At 35.8% G+C, this 25,572-nt stretch overlaps 1 protein-coding gene across 1 annotated transcript; it reads left to right on the forward strand.

The window, feature by feature from the left end:
• Positions 1 to 5,337: 5,337 nt before the first annotated feature.
• On the forward strand, positions 5,338 to 17,149 carry LOC136219057 (exopolygalacturonase-like; the record flags this gene model as incomplete). The annotated part of the gene is made up of 8 exons (XM_066006281.1): positions 5,338 to 5,359; positions 9,236 to 9,305; positions 11,014 to 11,190; positions 12,266 to 12,397; positions 12,511 to 12,592; positions 14,994 to 15,119; positions 15,410 to 15,913; positions 16,922 to 17,149. Coding segments are annotated over 8 exons (1,341 nt in total), but the record flags the coding sequence as incomplete, so codon positions are not given.
• Between the last annotated feature and the right edge of the window lie 8,423 nt (positions 17,150 to 25,572).

The following is a 25,572-nucleotide window of genomic DNA, read 5'->3' on the forward strand; positions in this document are numbered from 1 at the left end:
TGCATCACCTTTTACTCTTCGTATGAAATAGTCTTCACTATCCCACCCCGGTTCATTGAACCCCTTCACAAACATGGCTTGGCACATACATCCAACAAAGTCAGTATCAACAGTGGTCCATTCTGCAGCCACATCAGTTTGTACTGACTGTCGTCTAAGTAAATACAGCCAACCATTGATATGCTACAATAAGATTATGCAAACATTTAATACAGTAAAAGTCACATACTTACAAATGAATATGATATAAGATTAAGGTTACCTCATTCCAGATATACGTCCCCACATCCCGAAGTGTATTGAAAAATTTTGCATCCAAACTGTATATTTCTAAACCTTTCAAACGTATTCCCTGAGTTGATTCAGGCCCGTTGATCCACGATTCCAGCTCTTCTATCAAACATGCATCTATTCGGTGGCGCTGATCATCAACATCACAAATGACTGGTCTTTCCTCAAATCTGGACTTGATATGGCCACCATATAATGCTACTGGATCGGTGTATTTTAATGGATCGGTCCACGGCGAATTCAAATACTTGCTAACCTTAGCAACCCGTTTACCTTTTCCACGTACTACTTTTGTTCCACGTCCTGCTCCTTTTCCACATCCTGCTCCTTTACCTCTAACTGTGCCTCCACCTCGGGTTGGAACTATACCTCCTCGAGTATTTTCCTTAACTTCATCTTTTCCGGTCCCTCGACCTTTATCTTCTTTTGGATCAACCACCTACAAAAACATGGTAATGAATAATTCATACGTGAAAGCTGTAATTCAACATCTTGTCGCATTGGAGATGAATGCGCTCTAATGCGACAAGCCATAGTGTAACATCTTGTCGCATTGGAGATGAATGCGCTCTAATGTGACAAGCCATAGTGCAACATCTTGTCGCATTGGAGATGAATGCGCTCTAATGCGACAAGCCATAGTGCAACATCTTGTCGCATTGGAGATGAATGCGCTCTAATGCGACAAGCCATAGTGCAAAATCTTATCGCATTCAAGCGCATTCCACTACAGAATGCGACACAGAGATACGATATGTATAAATTCAACCAACTTGTACCTCTTGCTGCAACTTTGGTGTCACTTCCTCAGGCACAGAATCATCAAGATGGACAACCTCATCTAATTGCGCAACTTCCTCATGCACAGAATCGTCTGGTACCACAATAACATTCTGAACCTCCTCATCTTGAACCATATCTGCCTCTTGTTCCTTTCCATCTTTCATCGGCTCCTCTTGAACCATACCTGCCTCTTGTTCCTTTCCATCTTTCATCCGCCCCTCTTCGACCACTGGCTCCTCCCGAATTTTACTGGCCTCAGCCTCCTCATTCTCCACATTAGCATTGGGTCGACCCATCGCCTTTAATTCTTTTATATCTCCCTCAATCAATGATACCCGTTCATCTAGGTTGTCTAACCTACTGTCGACCTTACTAAATTGTCCCTTGCACCACGTATGATGCCTCTCAAGCATATCCGTTAGAACTTTTTGAAGTTGTTTTATCTCGGTCGTTTGTGACCGTGATGCAATGATATATCTATCAACTTCATCCCCTTCCTCACCACCCTCGTCATCATCACCTCCATCACCTCCATCATCACCTTCCTCCTCATCACCTTCCTCCTCATCACCTTCCTCTTCCTCAGCTTCAACCTTCTCCTTACCTTTCATTATTGGGGCAAATATAGCATTTATATCAACTTCCCGTCCTTCAACATGGTCCACCAAATACGTGTACCAATCGAACTCTTTCTCTCTATCCTCAACCACAAGACACGCGTCTGGAGGATCAGCAACCTTACATTGAAAAAAAAATAGCAATGTATTGGTAAACAAATACAAAGTAAAGAGAAACACACGAATCTCATTCCACTTACAGAAAACGTTTCTTTGATTGCTTTGTTTGAGGGGACTATTCTCTGGGACCATCTAAACAAGCGTGGAAGTGGGCTGCCACTTCTCATTGTGTAATATGCATGAGTCACATTCCACAACTCAATAATCCAAGTCTGCAAATAAGAGGTATCCATTGATAAGAATTATAACATTGTCGCATTCCATTTGAATGCGCTCGAATGCGACATGGTTATAACCTAATCATGTCGCATTCCAATTTCAATGCGCTCGAATGCGACACGGTTTATAACCTAATCATGTCGCATTCCATTTTAATGCGCTCGACTGCGACACGGTTATAACTCAATCATGTCGCATTTGAGCGCATTCCATTATAAATGTGACACAGATGGAAATTGGGCGCATTCAAACACTAAACATATATAGACAAATCATACACAAATTATACACAAATCATACCTGGAATACGTGTGCAAATCCAATAAGTTGATATGGCACACGTTTCCTATTTCCCGCTGCATTTGTCTCTAATTGCTTCAGTCTTTTGCTAATGGCCCAGTCCAAGAACCTATACGTCTCCTCCCAAGCCAACGTCCCCCATGGAAACTCATTAAACATGCTTGGATAATCTGCAAGATCCAAAACCCAATCCTTTGCATGCCTCTCGTTAGCATTATCCAATACATTGCCATGCACAAAGTACAACATGGCAATCATCACAGCATCTTGGTTAAATCGGTCGGTCGCATCCTTCTTCTTCCATTGTACACTTTTCAAAACTTCAAAGAAGTGAATTGTCGTTATTGTCTCGTATTTCTTGAAGTACTTATTTCGCAACATATGCGGTATCTCTAATTCATACATTCTTTCCATGAATTCCCCAATGTTTACCCCAAACCTTAAACCACTTATCAGGCCAAACTCCCAATCTCCAAACCGCATATCAACTCCCCTCACCCTGAACCACATCTCCCTGTGTTTACTTTCTTTATGTTTAATCTCCCGTGATAGGACATGATGCACTATTCCAGCAGAGAAACTAGCAACTTTCATATCCAAATATTGACCAAAACATGTTTTCCTATACATTTCTAGCAGCTTTTCACTCAAATACTTCTTTATCATGACCCCAGAATCCATATTAAACCTGACTGTTACTTGAGCATCCGAATTAATCGCCTTGGGATATTTGAAAATGGAACTATGTTTTCTCTTTTTAGATTCACTAGGATCATGCTGTAACAATTTTAAACATACACACATTAAATTCTCTAACAAAACTGACATATTCTATGTATAAGGCTTACAATCATGTCGCATTCGTCTGTGAATGCGCTCAAATGCGACAATGTTTCATGGTGTATAATGTCGTATTTGAGCGCATTTAGGTAATAAATGCAACAGTTTAATGGAATGGCTCGTCGCATGTGTCGCATTTAGGTAACAAATGCGACACTATGTTCGCCTATTATACCTTGTCGCATTTGAGCGCATTTAGGTAACAAATGCGACCATATCTACATACAGTTAACATACGAGCGCATTCGAGCGCATTTAATCCATTAATGGCGGTAACAGGGAAGAAGATGATGCATGCTTACCTTATGCTTTGTCCGTCCTTCCTCTTCGCTTGCCTCCGCCGTCGCCGCCGTCGCCTTCCGTTTTCTTGCCATCACAGTCGCGCTTCGCAGGGAAGAAAGAAACCGGAGATGAAAATGTCGAGGTAGGAGAAAATGAAAATGAAAATGTAGAGAAGAACAACCCGGATTATATATAGTGATGAGTTCAAAACGTAAAATGCAGTTGAAACGAACTGAAAATGAAGAAGATGAACCACAATGAAGTTGAATGGGAAAGGTCAGGTGAGGAAGTGGAAGTGGAAGGAGCGGGAGGTAGGAGATGAACCTTCAAACTAAAATAAGGGTAGTTTTGTCCAAAATGGGTTTATTTATCTAATTTGGTAAAATGAAAGGAAGGTGGGTTAGATATGTAAAGTGGGGTTCTTCATTGGACTAGATTAGTAATTATCCCAATTTATTAACACTAACGAAATTTGCAATCGCAAAACCGTTTGGTTTCTTAACAATTTTTTAATTCCCTTAGCCAAACACTTAGCCCTTTGCTAAATCCTTTAGCCCTTTCCTCCTAGATGAAGGATTCTATCGGCACACGCAACCAAGCTATTCCCATCTCCAATGCCTCCCACACCGATAGCGCCAGAGATAGAGAGCAGAGGAGCTGAGCAAAACCAATCCCAACCACGTCGACCGTAGAGAGGCATGATATGCGCAGAACCATCGATCGGAGATGAGGAGCAGACGACCGGCGACTGGATATCGATGGAGACGAGGAGCAGACGATCGGCGACTGGAGTGAGGTAGGTTAGTTGTTTTTCTTATTTAGGGGTTTTCTTGTGTATTTTTGTTTTAGTTAAATTAGGGATTGCTGTTAGTTAATTAATTTAATTTTGTTTTGTTAATTATTAGAGATAAATTAATTATTGAATTGATGTTTCTCTAACTCAAATAGTATGGATCCTTCGTCCTTGGTATTAAATTGCTCAATTTCAAGAACTCTAGACTAAATTTTGTTGATTTTCATTTTCTTCTTACTTTTGTATTGGCGTTTAAAGTTCTTTCTATCAATTTATTCTTTTTCATCAGCCCTTATTTTGTAAATATCTCTTATATCAAATAAAAGCTTTCACCAGTGGCTGATTTGTAGCCCCCATTCCATGTTTCTAATATTTTATTACTTGCACTCAACTCAAATTGTTTACTTTAGTACTTGTTATTCAATTTTAATCTGTTATTTGCTATGGAATATCTATGTTTTCAATTCAGTTTGTTAAACTAGTACAGGCTTTTAAGCCCTCAATGTAATTAATGCAGTAGACATGAATTTTTGGGTCCTATTTTTCGTGGTTTATCTGTACTAGGGTGCTGATATTGTAAACATTTTCTAATTATTGTGTGTGAATAAGAGAGTAATTAAGCTTAACCATCTCTTGTGTTATTGAACCATTTATTGTGTCAAAAAATAAAATCAAATCAAAGCCTTCAATCATTATCCAATTTTTAATTATCATTAATTTAAGCAATCATAGTGGGAAAGCCATGTAGTTATTAGATTATAAACTCACCTGCCTGTATCATGTACACATTGAATTCATGCTTAATTGTTGAATTTTATATTAATTATAATATGGGGTTACATCTCTCACTCTCTTTGTATTAATCCTAAATATGTCAGCTGATTTTAAAAATTGATATCTACCAGGAAAATGCTGTTATGTCAAAGATTATAATATGATGTTATATTGGGATAGAGGAACTGATTTTGAAGGCTGGCTGGGTGGCCATTTTTGTTGCTTTTATTTTCTTCCAAGTTTTCCACTCAGAACATAGTCTTCTAACCTCACCAATTATCTATTTTATCGTGCTCTCTCTGTACAAATTCATCTTTCCTTGCTCTCTCATCAATCACAAGTGCAGGGCTCTAACTGTATTTCATCTCAATCACAAGTGCAGGGCTACATTTGCAACTCAAGTGACTTGGATTGCAAAACTTATATAGTCTACAGAGCTCAACACAATTTCCACTCAATCACTTCCATACCTTCTCTCTTCAGTTTAACCCAATTTGATCTCATTTTGAAACTAACCATTTTAAGGAAGAAAATCCAATAAATCTACCTGTTGGGAGAGAGATCATCATCCCCATTAAATGCCAATGTCACGGTGGCTCCTTTCACGCTCCTTTGATGTACAACTTTTCGAGCAGAGATTCGGTTAATGTTGTTGGCTGTGATGTTTTTGAAGGGCTAGTGAAAGCACAAAGTCTCAAGAGAATTCTGACTTGAGAGGCTGTCAGTATCACCCTGAAGATTATCAAATCAATGTACCAATTCGATGTGCTTGTCCTAATTCGATTCAACAAAGAAATGGTGTGAGATTTCTTGTTACATATCCTATGTTGGAGGGTGAGAATCTTGATTTGATTGCTGATAAATTTAGTTTAACTGGGAAAACTGTTATAGATTTCAATAACTAACAATTATGCTGATTCATGCTAATAACTTGAGTGATGTTAATTGGGACATTGGCTCTTTCCCCCAAATTTCACCAGCTCATAAAGCAACATTGAAGTTATCTCTGCTGATGCGGAATCAACTAAATGGAATTCACATGTGTTTTTGGGAGCAAGTGTTTGTTTTGCAGGGAGATTCATGCCTTTGCATGCTAGAAGTTCTGTGATTCAGATAGGCATATATTTCGTGCGAATATTTATTTAATATGCTGTTTACAGTTGAATTGAAACATGTAGGTGTTTGTGGTCCTCTTTATTGGACAGAAGCAGTAGAGCTTCTTTCTGAAGGTTGAAGGATATTGTGTGTCATTACTTCTATTTCACATTATTTATAAGATATTAGGATAATCCTAGGTTACTAATTGACAGATAGACCTTGTTGGAGTTTTTGAGAGAAGAAAGACCCATTTAATTCTGATATTCTCTATATTAAACTAAAACTTGGAGCTTGTTCATATGTGGATGATCCCATATGGAACCAGTCACGCACAAGGTTGGTATGCTCTCTTTTTTCACAGCTAGTTGACTCTTTCCTTGATCCATGCCTTGTTATGGAGCATGTGCATAATTTTCTTTTATTAGGCATTTGGTTTGACAAATATAAGAACATGCAATCCAATTGCCAGAGGTCAAAGTGAAATGGGTTCGGGTACAATTGATCAGTTGGTCAGTAGTTTTCTTCTAACCCGAGCTTAATTGCTTTTGCACAACTCTGACTGACCCTTCATGGAATAGCAGGTGAGTGTAAAAATCTTCGTGTCTCATTTTAATGCTACCATCGTGTCACGATATCCATGTTGTGTTTGATCTTCAGCTTGCCATGCATGTTTGTGTGGGACCTGCTTCTTTCGTACAGTGATGACCTGCTTTTTTCTTTGAATTTATCTAGAGAAGACAATGGTTGGTTGCTTTTGTATTAAGCTTGCATTGTACAATTCTTGTGTTATTCTTTTTTTTTTTAATTTGAAACGGCATATCTTCCATGAATTTGGTGCAGAACTTTGCAAAGAGTCTACTAGATGTTGAGGATAATTTGGGAAGAGCTTCTTCAGTTGTTAAAGAAAGTTATTCAAAAATCGACCCATCTATTGGCTCAACTAGGGCAGTTCCATTACTTAAGACCCTTTTGGAATGAGTTCAAATGACTGAAAAGCAGCTTGTGGAGGTAAGTATATGTTATTGCTTCCTCAATCATACTGGATGATAAATTACTCACATTGTGCATTTGGAGGTGTTTGGGAGGAGACATTTGCCTTATATTAATTTGTTGTTGATACAGTTTTCTGATTTCTTGGATTTCAGATATTTAGAAAATTCGGAATAGAGAAGTTTGATCCAGTAAATGAGCCATTTGATCCACATAGGCATAATACAGTGTTCCAGTTATCGGATGCTTCTAAGCCCCAGGCACAGTTGCAGCAGTCATAAAGGTATTGTTTAAATAAAAACCAATTAATTATCTCATATTAATTTATTACATAACCTTATGTCTCTGTCAAAAGAATTTCGGGTTCATGTTACTCAAATTTCCTGTCGCAATGCTGTTCAATGCTGTTATGTAATGAAGATAGGAAATGCAAAATTTGGATCAAAGGTACTTTTGTAATCTTCTTAGCATTTACAATTGTACCAAAGACACCTATACCCGAAAATGTCTGCTTATATAAGTGTTTTTTCAACCTTCCCTCACTAATATATGACTTTTGAGCATCCGTTATTCTGGCCTCCTATATGCCTAATTTCTTTTTCTTTCTCTGTTTACTATTGCCAAGCTTGGACCTCTTGCTGTATATTATCCGGTAATGCTGCGTCATATTTTATTATTAAGCTTTTGGACATTGTTAGTATGCAAAAACAGGTTAAATGTATCCTTGTCTTAATTATTTTATGTTTGCATTTGTAACAGTGAAAGGAAAAGGAAATTGTTCTATTCAGCTGGATTGTTCTTCTAAGAGGAGATTTGAAATAATTTTGTTGAAGTAGCTTTACAAACGTCATTGATTATATATCATGTTATGTACGAACAAGTTGAATTCTTTTGTTATTGTAAAAAGAACAAGAACCCATATATCAATTTATAACTATGTATTTTTGTTCTCAAATTTGTTAAAAAGACAAATTGATTTATTTTATATATGTTTCAATTATTGAATTTATTTTTTATTGTATTAAATATTGAAATAAATTTTAGTGTCACTACATTCGTGAAATAACGATCAGATGGTAAATATCATTTCTAATGATGGTACCATATGAAAATAACGATTATTTATTCACTACTTAAAATGTAATAACTACGGTGATTCATGGAAATGATGACTGTATATTCACTCGTTAAAATTTAGTAATAACGACAGGGAAGAACAGAAAAAACGACAGTTTCTTCAATCATTAAAATGTCGTAATAACGATGGTGAATTATGTAAATAATGACAATTTATTCACTCATTAAAATATGTTAATAACGACGGTGAAATCAATTAATAACGATAGTTATTACTGTTTTAATTATTGAGTAGCAACGATGGGCTACATACGGTCATTGTCTAATTTTAACGACGGGACACAGTATACTGTCGTTAATACTTTTAACCTCAAAGGTTTTAACGAGGGTGGACGATGGTATATACGGTCATTATAAGTTAATAACGACGGTATATATAATTAACGACGGGACACTACAAGAAAAATGGACATTAATGACAAAAATTTAATGAGAATAAAAAAAATTCTCATTAAAAACATAATTTTAATAACTTTAATGAGAATAAATTATATATTTTATTAATAATCACAAAACAATTTATTGATTAAATTTATTTTCATATTATTCTCATTAATACATATTTGTTATCAATTTATTAGATTTGATTTTTTTATTATCCTCACTGTTTTATTTAACTATTAAAGTAATAGTATATTATATTCTCACTGTTTTAGTATCCAAAATTTTGACTTACCGCCAATCAATCCCCCCAAATTTTTTACCCAAAATCTTAGCGCTCAAACAAAAACTCAAATTCCTAATTCTAAATTCATTCTAAAGACGAGCGAGATACCCAGGGCTTCTGCGACCTAACACCTCCACGGCTTCTACGACCTAACGCCTCCACACCTCAATTCATATCTTGTGCGATCTCAATTCAGAACGACCTAAATCAGTAATCGTATCCTCGAACCTGAATCGCCGAGCAATTTTCTCTGACCGAGAAAGCCAGAATCTCCAGTTTTATCTGACCTAAATCAACAAGAAGTCTATGCGACTCAGCAACTAGTAAGCTTCTCTTCAACTTTCATCATTATCTTTTTCTTAATTTTGATATTATCTGATTCATATATTTTACTGCCCTGAATCACCATGTCAATATTGAAGTTTTGGTGGCTATACTTTTTCAACGCAATTTTCTTTGAGGTTTTTCCTTGTAATGTTTTGTATTGCTACTGTGATTTCTAGAAAATGTTACTGATAGATGGTAGAATCGTTTGAAGAGTCCGTGTATGTTCTACTATGCTAGCGTTTAATAGTTTGCTTGTTCAGGCTTACTTAGTTGGAGACTAGTACCAATGTGGTACTTTTCTTCATTACTGTAACCACACAAGACCAAGGAGCTTCCAATTGTCTCATTTTGATTTGAAAGGATATACACAAACATGATTTTGGGGTTACATAAACTTGAAAGGAGTCTCCATTTCAAGATTTCCCCTCTTTTTTTAATCAATCTCCCCTTGCTTCTGATTTGGACTCTTTCGATGATTTTGTCTTCAAACACCAAAAATGTCCTGAGAAGGCCTCTGCGGTTTTGGGTGATGATAGTTGGAAATTAGAAGCTCTTTTTGAAATTCAAGGAACCTGTAATTAGAAACTCTCTTTGAAATATTTCACCTCTTCATGGATTTCTGTCAACTCTACTTTTCATGGTTTATCTCGTTCTATAGGTACGTTTATGATTTTCTATTAATTTTGAGAACTTAGGATTTGGTTTCTTTTATGTGGGTATGATTGATTTTCTTTGGGTTTTGATTGAGGATGGTGTGTGGTATTGTGAATGAACAAAGTAATGGGGTTCTATTTGGTTGCCATTATGAATTGATTTTTTGGGTATGGACTAGATCAAGTTAGATATCACAAAATGAGTGACAAATGTTCCCTATTTTTTCTTCATGTTTATCTAAGTGTTCATCATTATGAATCTAGAACTACTGGATTCTTTTGCAGTGTCTGTATCAACTCTATTTTCTTTTCTTGTTTTCTCTTACATATTTGTGAAAAATTTCCAACTTTTCTTTAAAACGGTACCAGATCATGTCAATTTCGCACTTAAGTGGAGTAAGATTGGATCAATGGTGAGATGAGGAAAATGAGGATATACGCTAGCTAGCGAGATTATGGATACAAAAACTTTGAAGCCTTCACTTTCGACTCCCTCTATCTGTGTAGTTAGTGTACACATAACAAACATGAATCTATACTTGCACCCATGTATGTAATTTCTTTTAGAATCTTTGATTTGATATCTTGATGTAGCTATTCCCGAAAATTGATGAATGAAAATGAGTTGTAACATTTCCAAGCCAAGTTTCTACTGTTATTATATTTTGTTCAAAGTGGAGTAGGACATTTATGCATTGAGAGTTTGGCAGTGTACTATGGGTTTTAAGCCTTGCAAGTTGTGGAATGTTGATGTGTCAAGTTCTGTAGAATTTCACATGTTAAACAGGATGAATAAGTAGTCGACTATTGTAGTATTAGTGTGGTTTTGTTAAATGAAAAAAAATGATAAAATAATATAAAGAAAATGATGATGAGATATGGAATTCGCAAACTGCATTGAAGAATTTAATAAGTGCTAGGTGCATGCTTCTCTTTTCATATTATATGTATACACTACTTTTCTAGTGTCATTTTAGTGTTCATATATTTATTAGCACTATGACAGTTTTTTCCTTCCATGTGTTGCTTTTCCTGTTTATAATTTTCATGTTTTAACATGCTTCTTAGCCATTAGTTGTTTGGTAATGATAAGTTAATTTCAATTGATGTTATTGACTTCAGGTTTCAAGAAATTGTCCCTCTAAATGGTGGCAATGTCTTGAGCACAGAACATAATGGCCCAGCCAAAAAATGGTTAGCTCTTATTAGGGGAACTCTAAATAGTCTTCTTGGTATATGTGGTGGTTTCCATACTCCTTCATCTGTATTCATTGCACCGAACAAGCTTTTGCTTCATCTGTATTCATTGCAACGAACCAGCTGTTGCTTTAACAATCTCTTCATACACCATTTTACCATCATAGCTCCATATTGCAAATAAATCATCGTTTTTCTTGTTTCCCTTAGTATGTCTGCCACTCTACCTTTTCATTGTAAAGTATAAAATACTGATGCAAGACATATGAGAAATAACAAGCTGGTTAAGGAGATTACAATGATTACAACTAGAAGTTTGATGTTACTCGTTTGATTCAAATCCAGCCTCTCAGAAGGCCTTGCTTTCAGGAATAGGGCCCTCTAGCTGGTTGTAGGAGATATCAACAGATGTTGACGGGATAAGACGAGAGTGCTGATTAGGTACCATTCTCGTGATTCTATCAATGCCAAGCTTTCTTACACAAATCAATTAGGTACCATTTTCAATTTCTTATTATTATTATAGTTATTTGTTTCATGAAAGTCAATTTAATTTGCTTACAAGAAAATTAACTTTACATATTAGTTATAAATCATCATGAATCATGATTTTTTTGGGTTTAATTAATGCCTTGTGATTATTCACAGCCAAGATAGTGGTTCAACTAGCAAAATGCGAGTTCATCCAAGCAGTTGTGCTGCTGCACCCTTCATTCGTTAGTGTAGTAGACGATATCAGTGGTAAGTTTTGTGCTAAGTACTTTAGGCTATTTTCTGATTCTTAGTTTAATGCATTCTCATTATTCCAGAAAATAATTTAAAATGCTTAAAGATTACTTGACATATTACTCTCAATTCCTTTTGGGGTATAAAAAATCTGGTAACATTGTTTAGATAGGTTTCTGGGCCTGAATATTGAAAACATTATTAAAAATTTCCACCTTCCTTGTGAAAGTTGGTTCTGCTCCTCAGCATAGGACTTCATGATGTCTATGGTTTACTTTTTCCATATGAGAATGTGGCTATACAAAAATGACTCTTTATAGATGTCATGTAAGACGTGGTTTCACAAATCTGGATTGATCACTGTGGTGGAAGGCATTTGTGGTTTTAATTGCATGCACAAACTTAGTTTCTGTGCATCTATTTATGCTAAAAATTTCTTTTGGTTGGACAGAACATTGGAACTTATAATGGCTTTTGTGCCATATGTTTGCATCGTTTTTTCCAGAGATCCCATAGTTAAATTGTTCAGAAGTACTTGGGATGATTTGCAGTGGAAATGGATTGAAATCTTTGTTGCTTTTATGTATGTAGATGCTCATGAAGTTTTACCAAATGCTCTATCATGTTAAAATAGGACCAATTCTGTTTATAGAACTGGACTAGTTCTATAACAAAACTGGACCAGTTCTGTAACAGGAACAGGGCCTATCCTGTTACGGACCTGGAGCAGTTCTGTAACAGAACATGCCCTGTTCTGTCCTGCTCTGTTACAGAACTGGTAATAAGTTCTAGATTGGTATACCAGTCCACAAATGTTAACGTGCTTCTACATCTGTCTCTTTTAAGGTTTATCTGTCTTTTTTACTGTATCTCCCTGTCAAGTTTTTACAATTTTTAATGTCGTAACATCCTTCTTGGAGTCTGTCAGTCTATCTTTTTTACCGTTTTCCTCGATACACTGATGATGTTGTTTCCTGTAGTCATCACACACAGAAGGTCTCAAGCTAGTGATAGTATAAGATGAGAGCTTACCAAAGCAGATACAGATGCAAAAATTCAATTGTGAAATAGCAACCCAGTTTAGCATCTGCCAAGAAACCTCCAAGGAGGCCAAGGAGGTTGAGAGTACCCATGAAGTTGGTAATAGTAGTTGCAGCTTTTGAAGATGGAATATGCATTTCTCCTACTAAGTAAGTCACCAGATTTGTCAGATGCAGTTCCTCTGAAGAGGAAGTTTGTATGTCCTTAAAGAAGTTGTCTTGTCATAGTTGAGTTTTCTATGACAAATTGCACATATCACATACCATTGTGAGGAAATGAGGTTGATATAATGATATTTTTAGACTAGTAGAGTTGAGGTTGCTATGACAAATTGCGCATATCATTTCCAATTATGAGGAAATGAGGTTGATATGACAAATTGCACATATCACACACCATTGTGAAGTCTAGGTGGACCAACTTATTTTTGAGGAGTTGATGCGAGAAAGATTTCCTAAACTGGCTCTGTCTATGTTCAAAACTAATTATGCATGGGTGCATTTTCTGTTTTCTTTCTTATTCTCGTAGGAAAAGGTTATGTCAAAATTCAGCTATCTGGAATAATTAATAACCAGAATATTATTATATAATGTAAATATTTTTTTTTATCATGATAAAATCTTTAATGAGGGGTTTTTGAATCATTATAAAAGATTTAATGAGAAGATTTTTAATTATTATATAAAAAATTAATGAGAATATTTCAAATTATTATAAACAATTTAATGAGAAGAGATTTTATTATTATAAAAAATTCTAATGAGGCGAATTAATCTCATTATATATGGTGATAATGAGAATGTATTTTATTCTCATAATTACTTTTAGTAAGGGACCCCTGTAATGAAGGGAGCCATGAGAGTAATTATTCTCATTAAAAACTCTTTCGTGAGAATATTTGGACTTCTAATGATAATTTTTCTTCTCATTAAAAGCCTCTTTTTTTGTAGTGGGATTAACTCTCGTTATAGACCGAATTTCTTGTAGTGAGTACTGGTTCCGATCCATCTTAATTTTTTTTAGATGAAATTATGTGGCGAGTTCATACAACATTAGTTTCCTTAGTTTGAGGGTAGGGTTCGTGGCTTTCAGGAAAGAATAAGTGATTCCCATCAATTTATCGATAGAAGAGGATTACGGTGTAGCCATGGCAATTGGTACAAGATGAGATAGGTTAACGACCACGAGCATAAGGACATGTTCTTGTTATCACACTCTTTTAAGAATAATAATTATAATATTATTAAAAAAATATAATCGAACTAAGTTTGCTCATGAGCCTTTCATGAATATTAAAATTGAACTTATTCATGAGCTTGTTTGTGAACCTATAAGCGCAATTTTGTCGTGTTCTAGTTCGTCTCGTTTTATAAATCGGCTTTAGTGTGGCCCTCTTCACCATCATTTTGCCGTTCTTTCATTTTTGATGATTTATGTAACATAGCGCACATTCGTTTACTTTAATTCTCCCCTGGTAATCTTCATTTATTTATTCATTGGGTTGACTGGGTTGATGGGGGTGGCAACTTAGTTGGGATGTCCATCTTTTCCAGTCACGTCCCAACCTTTCAATAATAAAAAAAAACTAAATCTTCCACCAAACTAATTAAAATGCTATATATATATAAATTTTTTTTTTCATTTGCACTTTATGATTTATAGATATTAAATATGCTTATAGCATGTATATTAAGTTATAGTTTTTCTTAATTATTTCTCCAAAAATATGTGACAATTTTTATTTAATTATAATTTCGTCTTTATTTATATAGAGCAACGTGACTTTATCATTATTATTGGAACCATCTGACAGTAATTAATTTGCAAAGTAATTAGTACTTTATTGAAGATGAAGTAACATGATTGTTACACATTAAAAAGTAAAAAAATTAAAACCTTAAAATTTGATGTCCACGTATGATCCTATCGAATTGTCTAGAATTTCAAATCAGTTTGACACATAATATGTGAAGATCATCCTTTATTGAGTAATTCTTTTACCGAACGAGAATAGAAGGACAATATCATTTTATGAAGACATTGTTGGAATTTGCTATGTTTAACTTTGTTTATACTATACAATAAAAACATATACTTTGATAAATTCAAATAATTGATTGATAACTTTATTTATATAGGCGTTGTTGAATGCTTGGAAAGAAGCTTGTGGAAGCCCATCATACAGCGAAATACTTATTGCGAATGAGAATTATTTATTAGGGGAAATATCTTTGAATGGTCCTTGCAAAGCTGCAATAGTTCTTGTTATTAAAGGAAATCTATAAGAGCCAAATAGCCTTGCATCTCATACTAGAGAGACTATTGGATTAAAGTGAGTCATGTTAATAATTTTAGAATTACAAGAGGTGGCATATTAAATGGTGATGGATCTCGTGTATGGCAACAAAACGTTTGTCAAAAGAACCCTAATTGCAAGAATCTTCCCATGGTATGATTTTTTCCTCTTCTTTTTCTTATTTTTATATTGATAATTTCTTAACAATAACGTAACTAAAATCATTATAAGTATTTCTAAAAATATTTTTCTTTTCAGAATCTTAGGCTGGATTACGTTGAGAATGGCACGGTGGAGAACATAAAATCCATGGATAGTAAGAACTTCCATTTCAATCAATTAGAGCGTTGTAACATAACTATCAGACGCGTTATAATAGAAGCACCTGCAATGAGTCCTAATACCGACGGAATTCATATGGGACGTTCTGAAGGAATAAACATTGAGAGTACTAAAATTGGTACTGACGATGATTGTATTTCAATCAGGGATGGTAGCTCAAGAATTAAAATTGTTGACGTATCATGTGGACCTGGACATGGCATTAATATTGGAAGTTTAGGGAATTATCAGAATGAAGAACCTGTGAGTAGGGCATTAGTTAAGAGATGTGTTATCAACGGTGTTAGGATCAAAACTTGGCCAGGAATGTATAAAAGCATTGCATCTAACATGGTGTTTGAAGATATTACCATGAACAACGTCACCAATCTTATCCTCATTGATCAAATGTATTGTCATAGCAATCATTGCAATAAACAGGTAATTATAATTGTAATCATATCTATTATGAGAAAAAAGAAAGAAAGTATTGTTTCACCTTTAATAAGTATATATTAAGAGCATTACTTACTCAAATAAAATAAGAATAATTTTCTTTTGAACCACAATACTTCTAATATAAATTTTAGGGTTAATTACAAATAACTATCCTGTGGTTTGACCAATTTGCGATGTGGTACCTGTGATATTTTATTTTTGCAAACACAACCTCGAGGTTGTCATCGTTAGCAAAATCAAGAAAATGGTAAAAATTCTGTTAAACCAAAGGGGAATTCTCGGGAAAAAAAATTGACTTGTTTTTTTTACTTTTTTAGTTGACCTTCTTCTTCTTCCTTCTCTCTCTCCTCCTCTCTCCTTATTTTTTCATTCTTCTTCCATTCCGTTGTTGTTCTTCCTCCTTCTTTTCCTCATTTCTTCTTCTTCTTCTTCTTCTTCTTCTTCCTCTCTTCTCCTTTCTTCTTCTTTTTTTTTTAAAAAAAATTCTGTTCCCAAACGTGAACGTCTGGAAATTTCTAGAATTCTGGAAAATTTCTCGAATTAAAAAAAAAGAAAAAAAAGGAAGAAGAAGAGAATAGAGGAGGAAGAAGAAGAAGAAAAGAGAGGAGGAGGAGGAGGAGGAGGAAGAAGAAGAAGAAGAAGAAGAAAAAGAAGATGATGATGATGAAGAACAATGGAAGAAGAAGATGAAGAAGAATGAAGAAGAAGATGGAAGAAGAAGGAGAGAGGAGAGGGAGAAAGAAAAATAAAATAAAATTCGTTTTTTCCAAATTACTCCTCTGCCACGTCATCATCTTAACAGTTTCCATCCATTTGCCTTGATTTTGCTAACGGTGACAACCACATCGTTGTGTTTGAAAAAAAAAATACCACATGTACCACATCGCAAATCAGCCAAACCACAAGGTAGTTATTTGTAATTAACCCTAAATTTTATTGTATTTTATAACATTTAACTTTTTATGTGTTTTTTTTTTATGATTTTGCAAGACTCAATCCAATGTTAAGCTCTCCAAAATTTCCTTTAGAAATATAATAGGCACTTCTTTTACTCCTAAAACTATTCAACTAATTTGTAGCAAACAATATCCATGTGAAGAAGTGGACTTATGTGGCATTAATCTACGATACGTTGGTAAAACACCGAGTCGTGCAATAGTAGAATGTGTCAATATCAAACCCAAATTTAGAGGCAATGTCTTACCAGCCGGATGTTAAAATTAAAGAGACTTGTATATCTCTCTCTTAGGATTAGGGCTTTCTAAGATTCATATGATGTAAATATATCTACAATTGTATCTTAATAAAACATTTTATTTTCATTTGTTCATAATTGAATTAGATCTATTTATACATTACTGAATTAGGTAATGGTGTTACTATGACTTGAAAAACTTTATGTCATTTTTGGATTAACATTTTAACCTGGACAATTCAAAAGTTTGACCATAAATCTATTAATAAACTATTAACCTGCTAATATTATGTTGGTTTTCTGTTAGTAATTTTTTAATTAAGATGAAATGTAGAAGCATAAAAAAGTTGTGGACAAATTCTTGACCGATAAAGGTATGTTTGAGACGTGTATCAATAGTGCGTATTCTTCCAGTATCTCTTTCTATCATAATCCAATCCTTTGAAGGAACAATTTTAGATTTCAATCCATGTGTAGGTAACATGTTATAATGCAGTGTTGGTACAACGTGAATGGTGAGGATTTGGATGTTCAAGCAAAAATTGTAATTATTGTTAAAGCATTAAGTTCTTGGAAATCAAACAACTTATCGAAACTTGAAAATGGTTGATGCTAGAATATCTCGCCAGACTGTAAAGTTATTAGATAAAGAAGAAGTCAAGTGGCAGCAGAATGCTAAAGTAGAGTGGTTGAAAGTAGGTGATCATAATACAACTTCTTTTCATGTTAAAGCTATGGCTAAGAAACGAAATAACAACATTCAAAGGCTTAACAGTACACGATGGAAGGATCCTATAATATTATTGGGGAAATTGTAGTCAAGGAACCAAAGTCTAATAATAGTTTTTATAATAATTTTTGACATACTCGTTGTTGGGCATGAAAATGACTACAATTTAACACACCATTTGTGATAAATTGGGGATGATATAGGCGTAACATTGCTTAAAAGAAGGGCTAATTAGTGTTTTATACAGATTTGTATTGCCAAAGTCAAAAAGGTTGTTATACAACCTGTTTTGAGACAACCAAGAGGAGAAGTGCACACTTTGATCCAGCGGATAACGCTGAGTACTGATGACGGACAACGACTTTACAAGCGGGCAGGAATGGGCAGGAGTAGGCGGCTGAAAGAAACATGATGACAAGACCTATCGACACTTGAGTGTTCAAGAGTCAAACAAAATACTACCATTTTAAGCTTTTAGAACAAGATCTAATCTTTTGAACAATCTTTCTGTTTTAGTAATATTTTAGTTTATTTTGTGTACTTGTTATCTTTTTCCTCCTATTTATATCGGTAGTGGAGGGAAAGAAACATATACTTTTGGGGAGATAGATAATTTTGGAAAACAATTTTAGAGAGAGAAGCTCTCTACGAAACATTATGACTCCTTCCATGGAGTAATGTAGTTGTAACACAGGTTGTTCACTCAACACCATGAGTGAGTAGTCGTTTTGAACTGGTTAGGCCTGCAAGGGCTGGTTATGTAAGTCTTCTATTTTCCTTTTTATGAATGAATGATGATATATGATGTTGTGTTTGATAAAACTTTTCTTCCATTGCTATATGCATGTATCTTAGTGTTAGATGAATGATAGGGAACTGCTTTCATCTTCACGGAACTTCTTATCAAACGTCCAAAACCCTAAACAGGAATGTTAGGGGATTGTATCAAGCGTTTTCTTAAACAAAAATGTTGTTTCGCTCGTAATGCAAGAAAGAACTAACATTAAGGATGCTTGAGGTTGTAGTACATTTTAGAATCTTAAGAACATACGGAAGTTGACTTAAGTGAGCTTTAAAGCAGAGACATTGACTTCACTTTATGTCATTCATGAATAAATAGGATGTTTAGAGGCTGAAAGTAACCTGTTCCACTGTGGCTTAACCTGTTCCCTCTTTTTATCAAATACATTTTCTTAAAACTGAATCTTTATCATTGGTAGATCTATTTCACCATAACAAATCATTTCACAACTAAAGAAAATCACACACCATGAACACCCTGTTCTGCAAGGTTTTTCTAGTAACATTTGGTCATCAATCCCTGAGGAGACGATACTCTCCTTATTATTTTATTACTTATATCTAGTGCACTTGCTAGAGTCTGTTTTGAGGACAACAAGTTTTTGGCGTCGTTGCCGGGGATTGAAAGCAACAAAGTTTATCTGAAAATTTCTATGAAACAAGGTGTTTTTAATTTGTTTGTTACGTAGTGCAGTCAGAAGCAGTTTTTCTCACTGTCTATGCGTAGAGCTAGACCACCAGTTTTTCCTATCGATCTTGAATTAGAAAGAACATGTAGACGAAACCAAGCGGGAGCTCGACGAGCAAGACAAAGACAAAGAGAAAGAAGGATGGCTAGAAGAATACCAGAACAACCTAATCAAGAAGGAGAGGGTGAAAACTATAACCCATCAGTCATGAGGATCAGGGATTACTCCAGACCTACCATGGAACGACATTCGTCGTGCATTGTGATGCCAAACGAAGGGAACAACATGTTCGAAGTAAAAGCGTCAATGATACAAATGTTACAAGCGGTTGTGCAATTCAATGGGTACCCCACTGAAGATCCGAATGCACATATCCAAGAATTTGTTACAATGTGTAACACCTTCCGATCGAACAGACGAGTTTCAGATGACGTGATAAGGCTGAAGCTGTTTCCTTTTTCTCTCAAAGATAAAGCGAAGAATTGGCTAAAGAACTTACAACCAGGGTCCATTGCAACCTGGCAGGACATGACCAGTGTTTTTCTGATGAAATACTTTCCACCAAGACAGGCTATCAAACTCAGAAATGAGGTGTCCTGTTTCTTACAAGAAGAGGATGAATCTTTGGCCGAAGCTTGGTAAAGGTACAAGGAGTTGTTAAGGAGGGTTACAAAGTCTAATAATAGTTTTTATAATAATTTTTTACATACTCGTGCACAAAAAAGCCTCATGAACATAAAATATGTATATCATAAACTCATTTCATGTCAAAAAACCACTTGAACTAAAACTTTAAGTTGATTGTTAAAGTCCAATATATATATACATATATATATAGGGGTGAGATCCAGCGTGATAAGGACTTAAGTTGTGATAATGAGCTTATTTTGTGACATAACAAAACTAACGTAGTTTTGATGATAATTAAAAAGGACAAGGTGACAAATTGGTAAATAAAATGAAAGAGAGGATAGAGAAAATTATTTTATTTTTTTTCTTTAAAATGCATTTTCCCAACTTTTCCAATCTCGTTTTTCAAAAAAATTTATACCGTTGGAATCGTCTTAATTAAACGGTCATTTTAAAATCCATGAAGCTCAAGTAAAAAAATTTCCGGTGAACGGAATCCGGGTGGGCATTTTCCGGCAAGAAAAAAAGTACCCAGAAAATTCTCAAAAAATTTCAGAAAATGTAAAACATTATTCTAAGAAACTTTAATGCTTGGGTCGAAATGGGATTTCTTACGGTTTAGTCCCAATATAACTTTTTTTCTTAATTTTATCCATTTTACATGCTTCAACAGTTTGTTGGGACTTTACCGTAAGAAATCCCGCTTCAACCCAAGCATTAAAATTTCTTAGAATAATGTTTTATATTTCTGGAATGTTTTGAGAATTTTCTGGGCACTTTGTTTCTCGCCAGAAAACGTCCACCCGGATTCCGTTCACTGGAATTTTTTTTACTTGAGCTTCAGGGGTCTTAAAATGACCGTCTAATTTAGACGAGTCTAATAGTATAAATTTTTTTGAAAACTAATGTTAGAAGTGTCGGGAAAATGTATTTTAAAGAAAAGAAATAAAACATTTTTCTGTTGGAACAATACAAGTATTATGTTGGAACAAATGGTACACTGATTTGGAACAAATGGTACACTGATTTGGAACAATGTAAGTAGGACAAAAAAATATGTCCAGAAAATTATCAAAAAATTCAAAAACATGTAAAGCATCATTTTAAGAAACTTTAATTCTTGGCTCAAAGAGAAATTCCTCACAGTTTTGACCCAATAAATTGTTGAAGCATGTAAAATTGATAAAATTAAGGAACAAGTTTTATTGGGACTAACCCGTAAGAAATCCCGCTTCGACCCAAGAATTAAAGTTTCTTAGAATAATGTTTTACATGTTTCAGAATTTTTTAAGAATTTTCTGGGTACTTTTTTTCTCGTCAGAAAACGCCCACCCGAATTCTGTTCACCGGAATTTTTTTTACTTGATCTTCAAGAATCTTAAAATGAATGTCTAATTTAGACGAGTCTAATAGTATAAAAAATTTCGAAAAACGAGGTTAGAAATGTCAGAAAAATGTATTTTAAAGAAAAGAAATAAAACAATTTTCTGTTGGAACAATATAAGTATTATGTTGGAACAAATGGTACACTGATTTGGAACAACGTAAGTAGGACAAAAAACGTGTCCAAAAAATTATCAAAAAATTCCAAAGTATGTAAAACATTATTTTAAGAAACTTTAATTTTGGTTTAAAGCGAGATTCCTTATATTTTTTACCCAACAAATTGTTGAAGCACGTAAAATGGATAAAATTAAGGAAAAAGTTTTATTGGGACTAAACCGTAAGAAATCTCGCTTTGACCCAAGAATTAAAGTTTATTAGAATAATGTTTTACATTTTCTGAAAATTTTTGAAAATTTTCTGGAAATGTTTTTGCTCGCCGGAAAACGCCCACCCGGATTCCGTTCACCGGAATTTTTTTTTACTTGAGCTTCATGGATCTTAAAATGACCGTTTAATTAAGACGAGTCCAACGATATAAATTTTTTTGAAAAATGAGATTGGAAAAGTTGGAAAAATACATTTTAAAGAAAAAAAATAAAACAATTTTCTCTTTCCTTTTATTTACAAATTTGACACCTCCTTTTGGTTAATTACAAAATTGGTCCTTGTCACACCATAAGAAATGTGTCACATTTGATCTCTCCTATATATATATATATATATATATTTTTTTTGGTAAGAAAGGAAAGGAAAAAAACAAAACCAACAAAAAACCTACACCGGGATCAGTCTAGGAAGGCTGACTCCAATCCTATCCTCTAGGAGAGAAGGCAAAAGAAAAGAAGGAGGAACGGATAGGGTAGAAACACCTAACATTCTCCCATGCCCAACAGCTGCTAAGCGATCCGCCACGCGGTTTTGCTCCCTAAAAATATGGGAGAAATTAAGATACTCAAAGGCAGGACGAAGCCTCAAAATAGCTTTGATGAGATTCTGGCTCTTCAGACAAACAGTCTGGCTATCTGAAATCCTGTTAATAGCCTCCAGATTATCAGATTCCACCGAGAGCTTTTTAACACCTATGCGAATGGCGAGTTTAATACCTGACAAGATACCCCAGAGCTCCGCAGAAAAGGAGGAGCCCGTCCCCAAGTTATGGGTAAACCCCGCCATCCAATTGCCACCAGCATCCCGAAGAACTCCTCCAGCAGCAATTCTGCCATTGCTAAGGCAGGAGCCATCAGTATTCAACTTAGCAAACCCTTCTCTAGGCTTACTCCAGCCAACTAGCAGGATCTCTTTATCCGGGGAGGGGCGAACAAGGGAATCTCTTTCAAAGCTTTTAGTAATAACAAAGAGCTTCTTCGAGAAGAAAAACAGTAAATCAGGAATAAGGACAGCCTTACCCGCAAATAATTCTTCATTCCTCCACTTCCAGATTTGGTGACAAGTAATAGCAAAGAGGATGGCACCGTGCTCCATGTTGGCCAGCAAGTTCCCCTTGGCTCCTTGAGAGAACCAGTCCCCTTCAGAAAAGGCCATGAAGGAAGGGAGGATGTGATGAGGGAGGATCCCTTCCCAGATCTTCTTACTATTTGGGCAATCCCTCAAGGCATGGCACAAGGTTTCCACATTGCCTCTGCATCTACTACAGGCACTAGACTCAGTCAAGTGCCTTCTGTGCCTATCTGCATTCGTAAGGAGCCTGTCTTTGATACCCAGCCAAAGGAAGCTCCTGATACGGTAAGGGATCTTGAGGGACCATATGGACTTCCAAATCTCCAAGGGAGGATCAGCCCTATTAGGGGTAAAAGCTTCATAGGCCGATTTACAAGAATAAGTACCATTATTCGTCAAGGCCCAACAATGTCTATCCTTATCCTCCTCTTGATTGCTAATCTTCACTCCTCTAATGTTAAGAAGGGTCTCCAGACTAAAGAAAGAGTCGAACTTTGACCAGATCCAGTCTCCCTCCGAGTCCACCACATCAGCAATTTTCCAGGAAAGGAGATCAGCCGACGGAGGGGCATTACACACATCAATCAGCGGTTTATCACCAATCCAGGTGTCATACCAGAAGCTAATAGATCTACCATTACCCACCTCCAGGCCAATCCCCGTACAGAATTCAGCAAACACGGCACTGAACCCTTTCCAGAGGAAGGAACAGCTAACAACCCTCTCCTTCGGGCCACCAAAGATTCTATCTTTCCGATACTTCCCGCACAAGAGACGGACCCAAAGAGAGGAGGGGCATTGCCACATTCTCCAAAGAAGTTTCATTAACAGGACTTTATTATTGTCCTTTGCCTGCCTAATACCAAGACCCCCCCTGTTTTTAGGCTGGCAAGCTTCCTTCCACGGGACCAGGTGAACCTTTCTCCCATCTCCAGACTCACCCCACAGGAAACGCCGATTTATCTTATCCAGGTCACTAAGGACAGGCTCAGGAAGCTTACAGGCCTGCATGATGTGGTTCGGAGCAGCGCAGTTAACTGACTGGATCAAGGTAAGGCGACCTGCAAGGGAAAGAGAATTAGCTTTCCAGCTAGCACACAAACCATTAGTTTTGTCCAAAATATCCTTGAAAGAGGCTTTGGAAACCCTGTCACTGTGAAGAGGAACCCCAAGATACTTCCCCAAAGAGTTCGTCAGAGGTATGCCAGAGAGCTCACTCAGTCTTCTACACAAGCTATTGTCCATATTTTTGGAACAAAGCATACGGGACTTTTGGATGTTAACCTTCTGGACAGAAGCCTCGCAAAAACAATCAAGGATATCCATAACTGTTTTAATTTGCTCCTCATTACCCTCAACGAAAAGCATGATGTCATCAGCAAAGAGTAAATGGGTAATAAGGGGGCAATGTCTGTTGATAGAAACAGGGTGGAGAGTCCCTTTGCACACCGCCTCTTGGATCAGGTGAGACAGTCTTTCCATGGCAATAACAAAGAGGAAGGGACTCATAGGATCTCCTTGACGAATTCCTCTGGAGGGAGAAAACTCATCCGACATGTCTCCATTGATCATGACCTGGAAAACAGGAGAGGAGATACACTTCTCAATCAAAATCCTCCAGTTCTCCGGGATGCCAGCTTTGGCTAAACTATCCAGAAGAAAGCTCCAGTTCAATCTATCATAGGCTTTCTCCAGATCCAGTTTGAGGGCCACAATCCCTTTCTTACCTTTCTTAATCTTCATAGAATGGACAACCTCCTGGGCAATAACAACGTTATCCATCAATTGTCTACCAGGAACAAAGCTCCCTTGGTTCTGGCTAATTATATCCGGAAGGATCTTCCGGATTCTATTAGCCACAATCTTAGTAATAGCTTTATACAAAACATTACAAAGACTGATGGGTCTCATCTGGAGGAAGGAGGAAGGCTTAACAACCTTAGGAATCAAGACAATGAGGGTTTTATTAACCGACCTGATATCGTTAGAGCCACCAAAAACACCTAATACAAAACTGTATATGCCCTCCTTAACAGTATCCCAGTGTTTATGATAGAAACTAGCGGGGATACCATCAATCCCAGGAGCCTTAGTGGACCCTATGCTAGAGAAGGCCAGATCAATCTCTTTAAGGTCAATAGGATGGAAAGCATCTTTAATAGCTTCCTCCCCCAAACGAGGAAAGGAAATACCAGAGTGGGCACTCTCCAAATCCACAGCTTCCTCTCTAAACAGGTCCTTGTAGAAATCAAGGGCTGAGCGACGAATGTCTTCCTCCTAAAAAATCCACTCGCCACTAGCGTCCTTGATAGCATCAATCCTATTCCTCTGTCTCCTAATGATCGTAGAGAGATGAAAAAACCTGGTATTCCGATCCCCGTCTTGAATCCAGGCCTTCCTAGACTTCTGGAACCAAAGAAGCTCTTTCTGTCTAAGCACAGCTTCCAACTCGTTCTTGAGAGCTCTAAGGTGACCATTTAAGCTATGGTCGAAACGAGCCTCCAAGCAACGCTGAACGCCTTCCATCCTCCTCAAGAGTTTATATATATATATATAATAGTTAATATAAATACTTATAGAATAAATATTTATATTTCCTATTTTTATTCTAATTAGTTTAATTAATTTATAGATAATTATAATGTAATTACAATTACACTCAAAATCAATTAAACAATTAACCCAATATGTGAGAAATTAATTTCATTGTATACAACATCTAGATTGTCCAATATGTAAGAAATTGCTAAAG

The sequence above is a fragment of the Euphorbia lathyris genome, chromosome 1 (assembly GCF_963576675.1).
Source record: "Euphorbia lathyris chromosome 1, ddEupLath1.1, whole genome shotgun sequence".
NCBI lineage: Eukaryota > Viridiplantae > Streptophyta > Magnoliopsida > Malpighiales > Euphorbiaceae > Euphorbia > Euphorbia lathyris.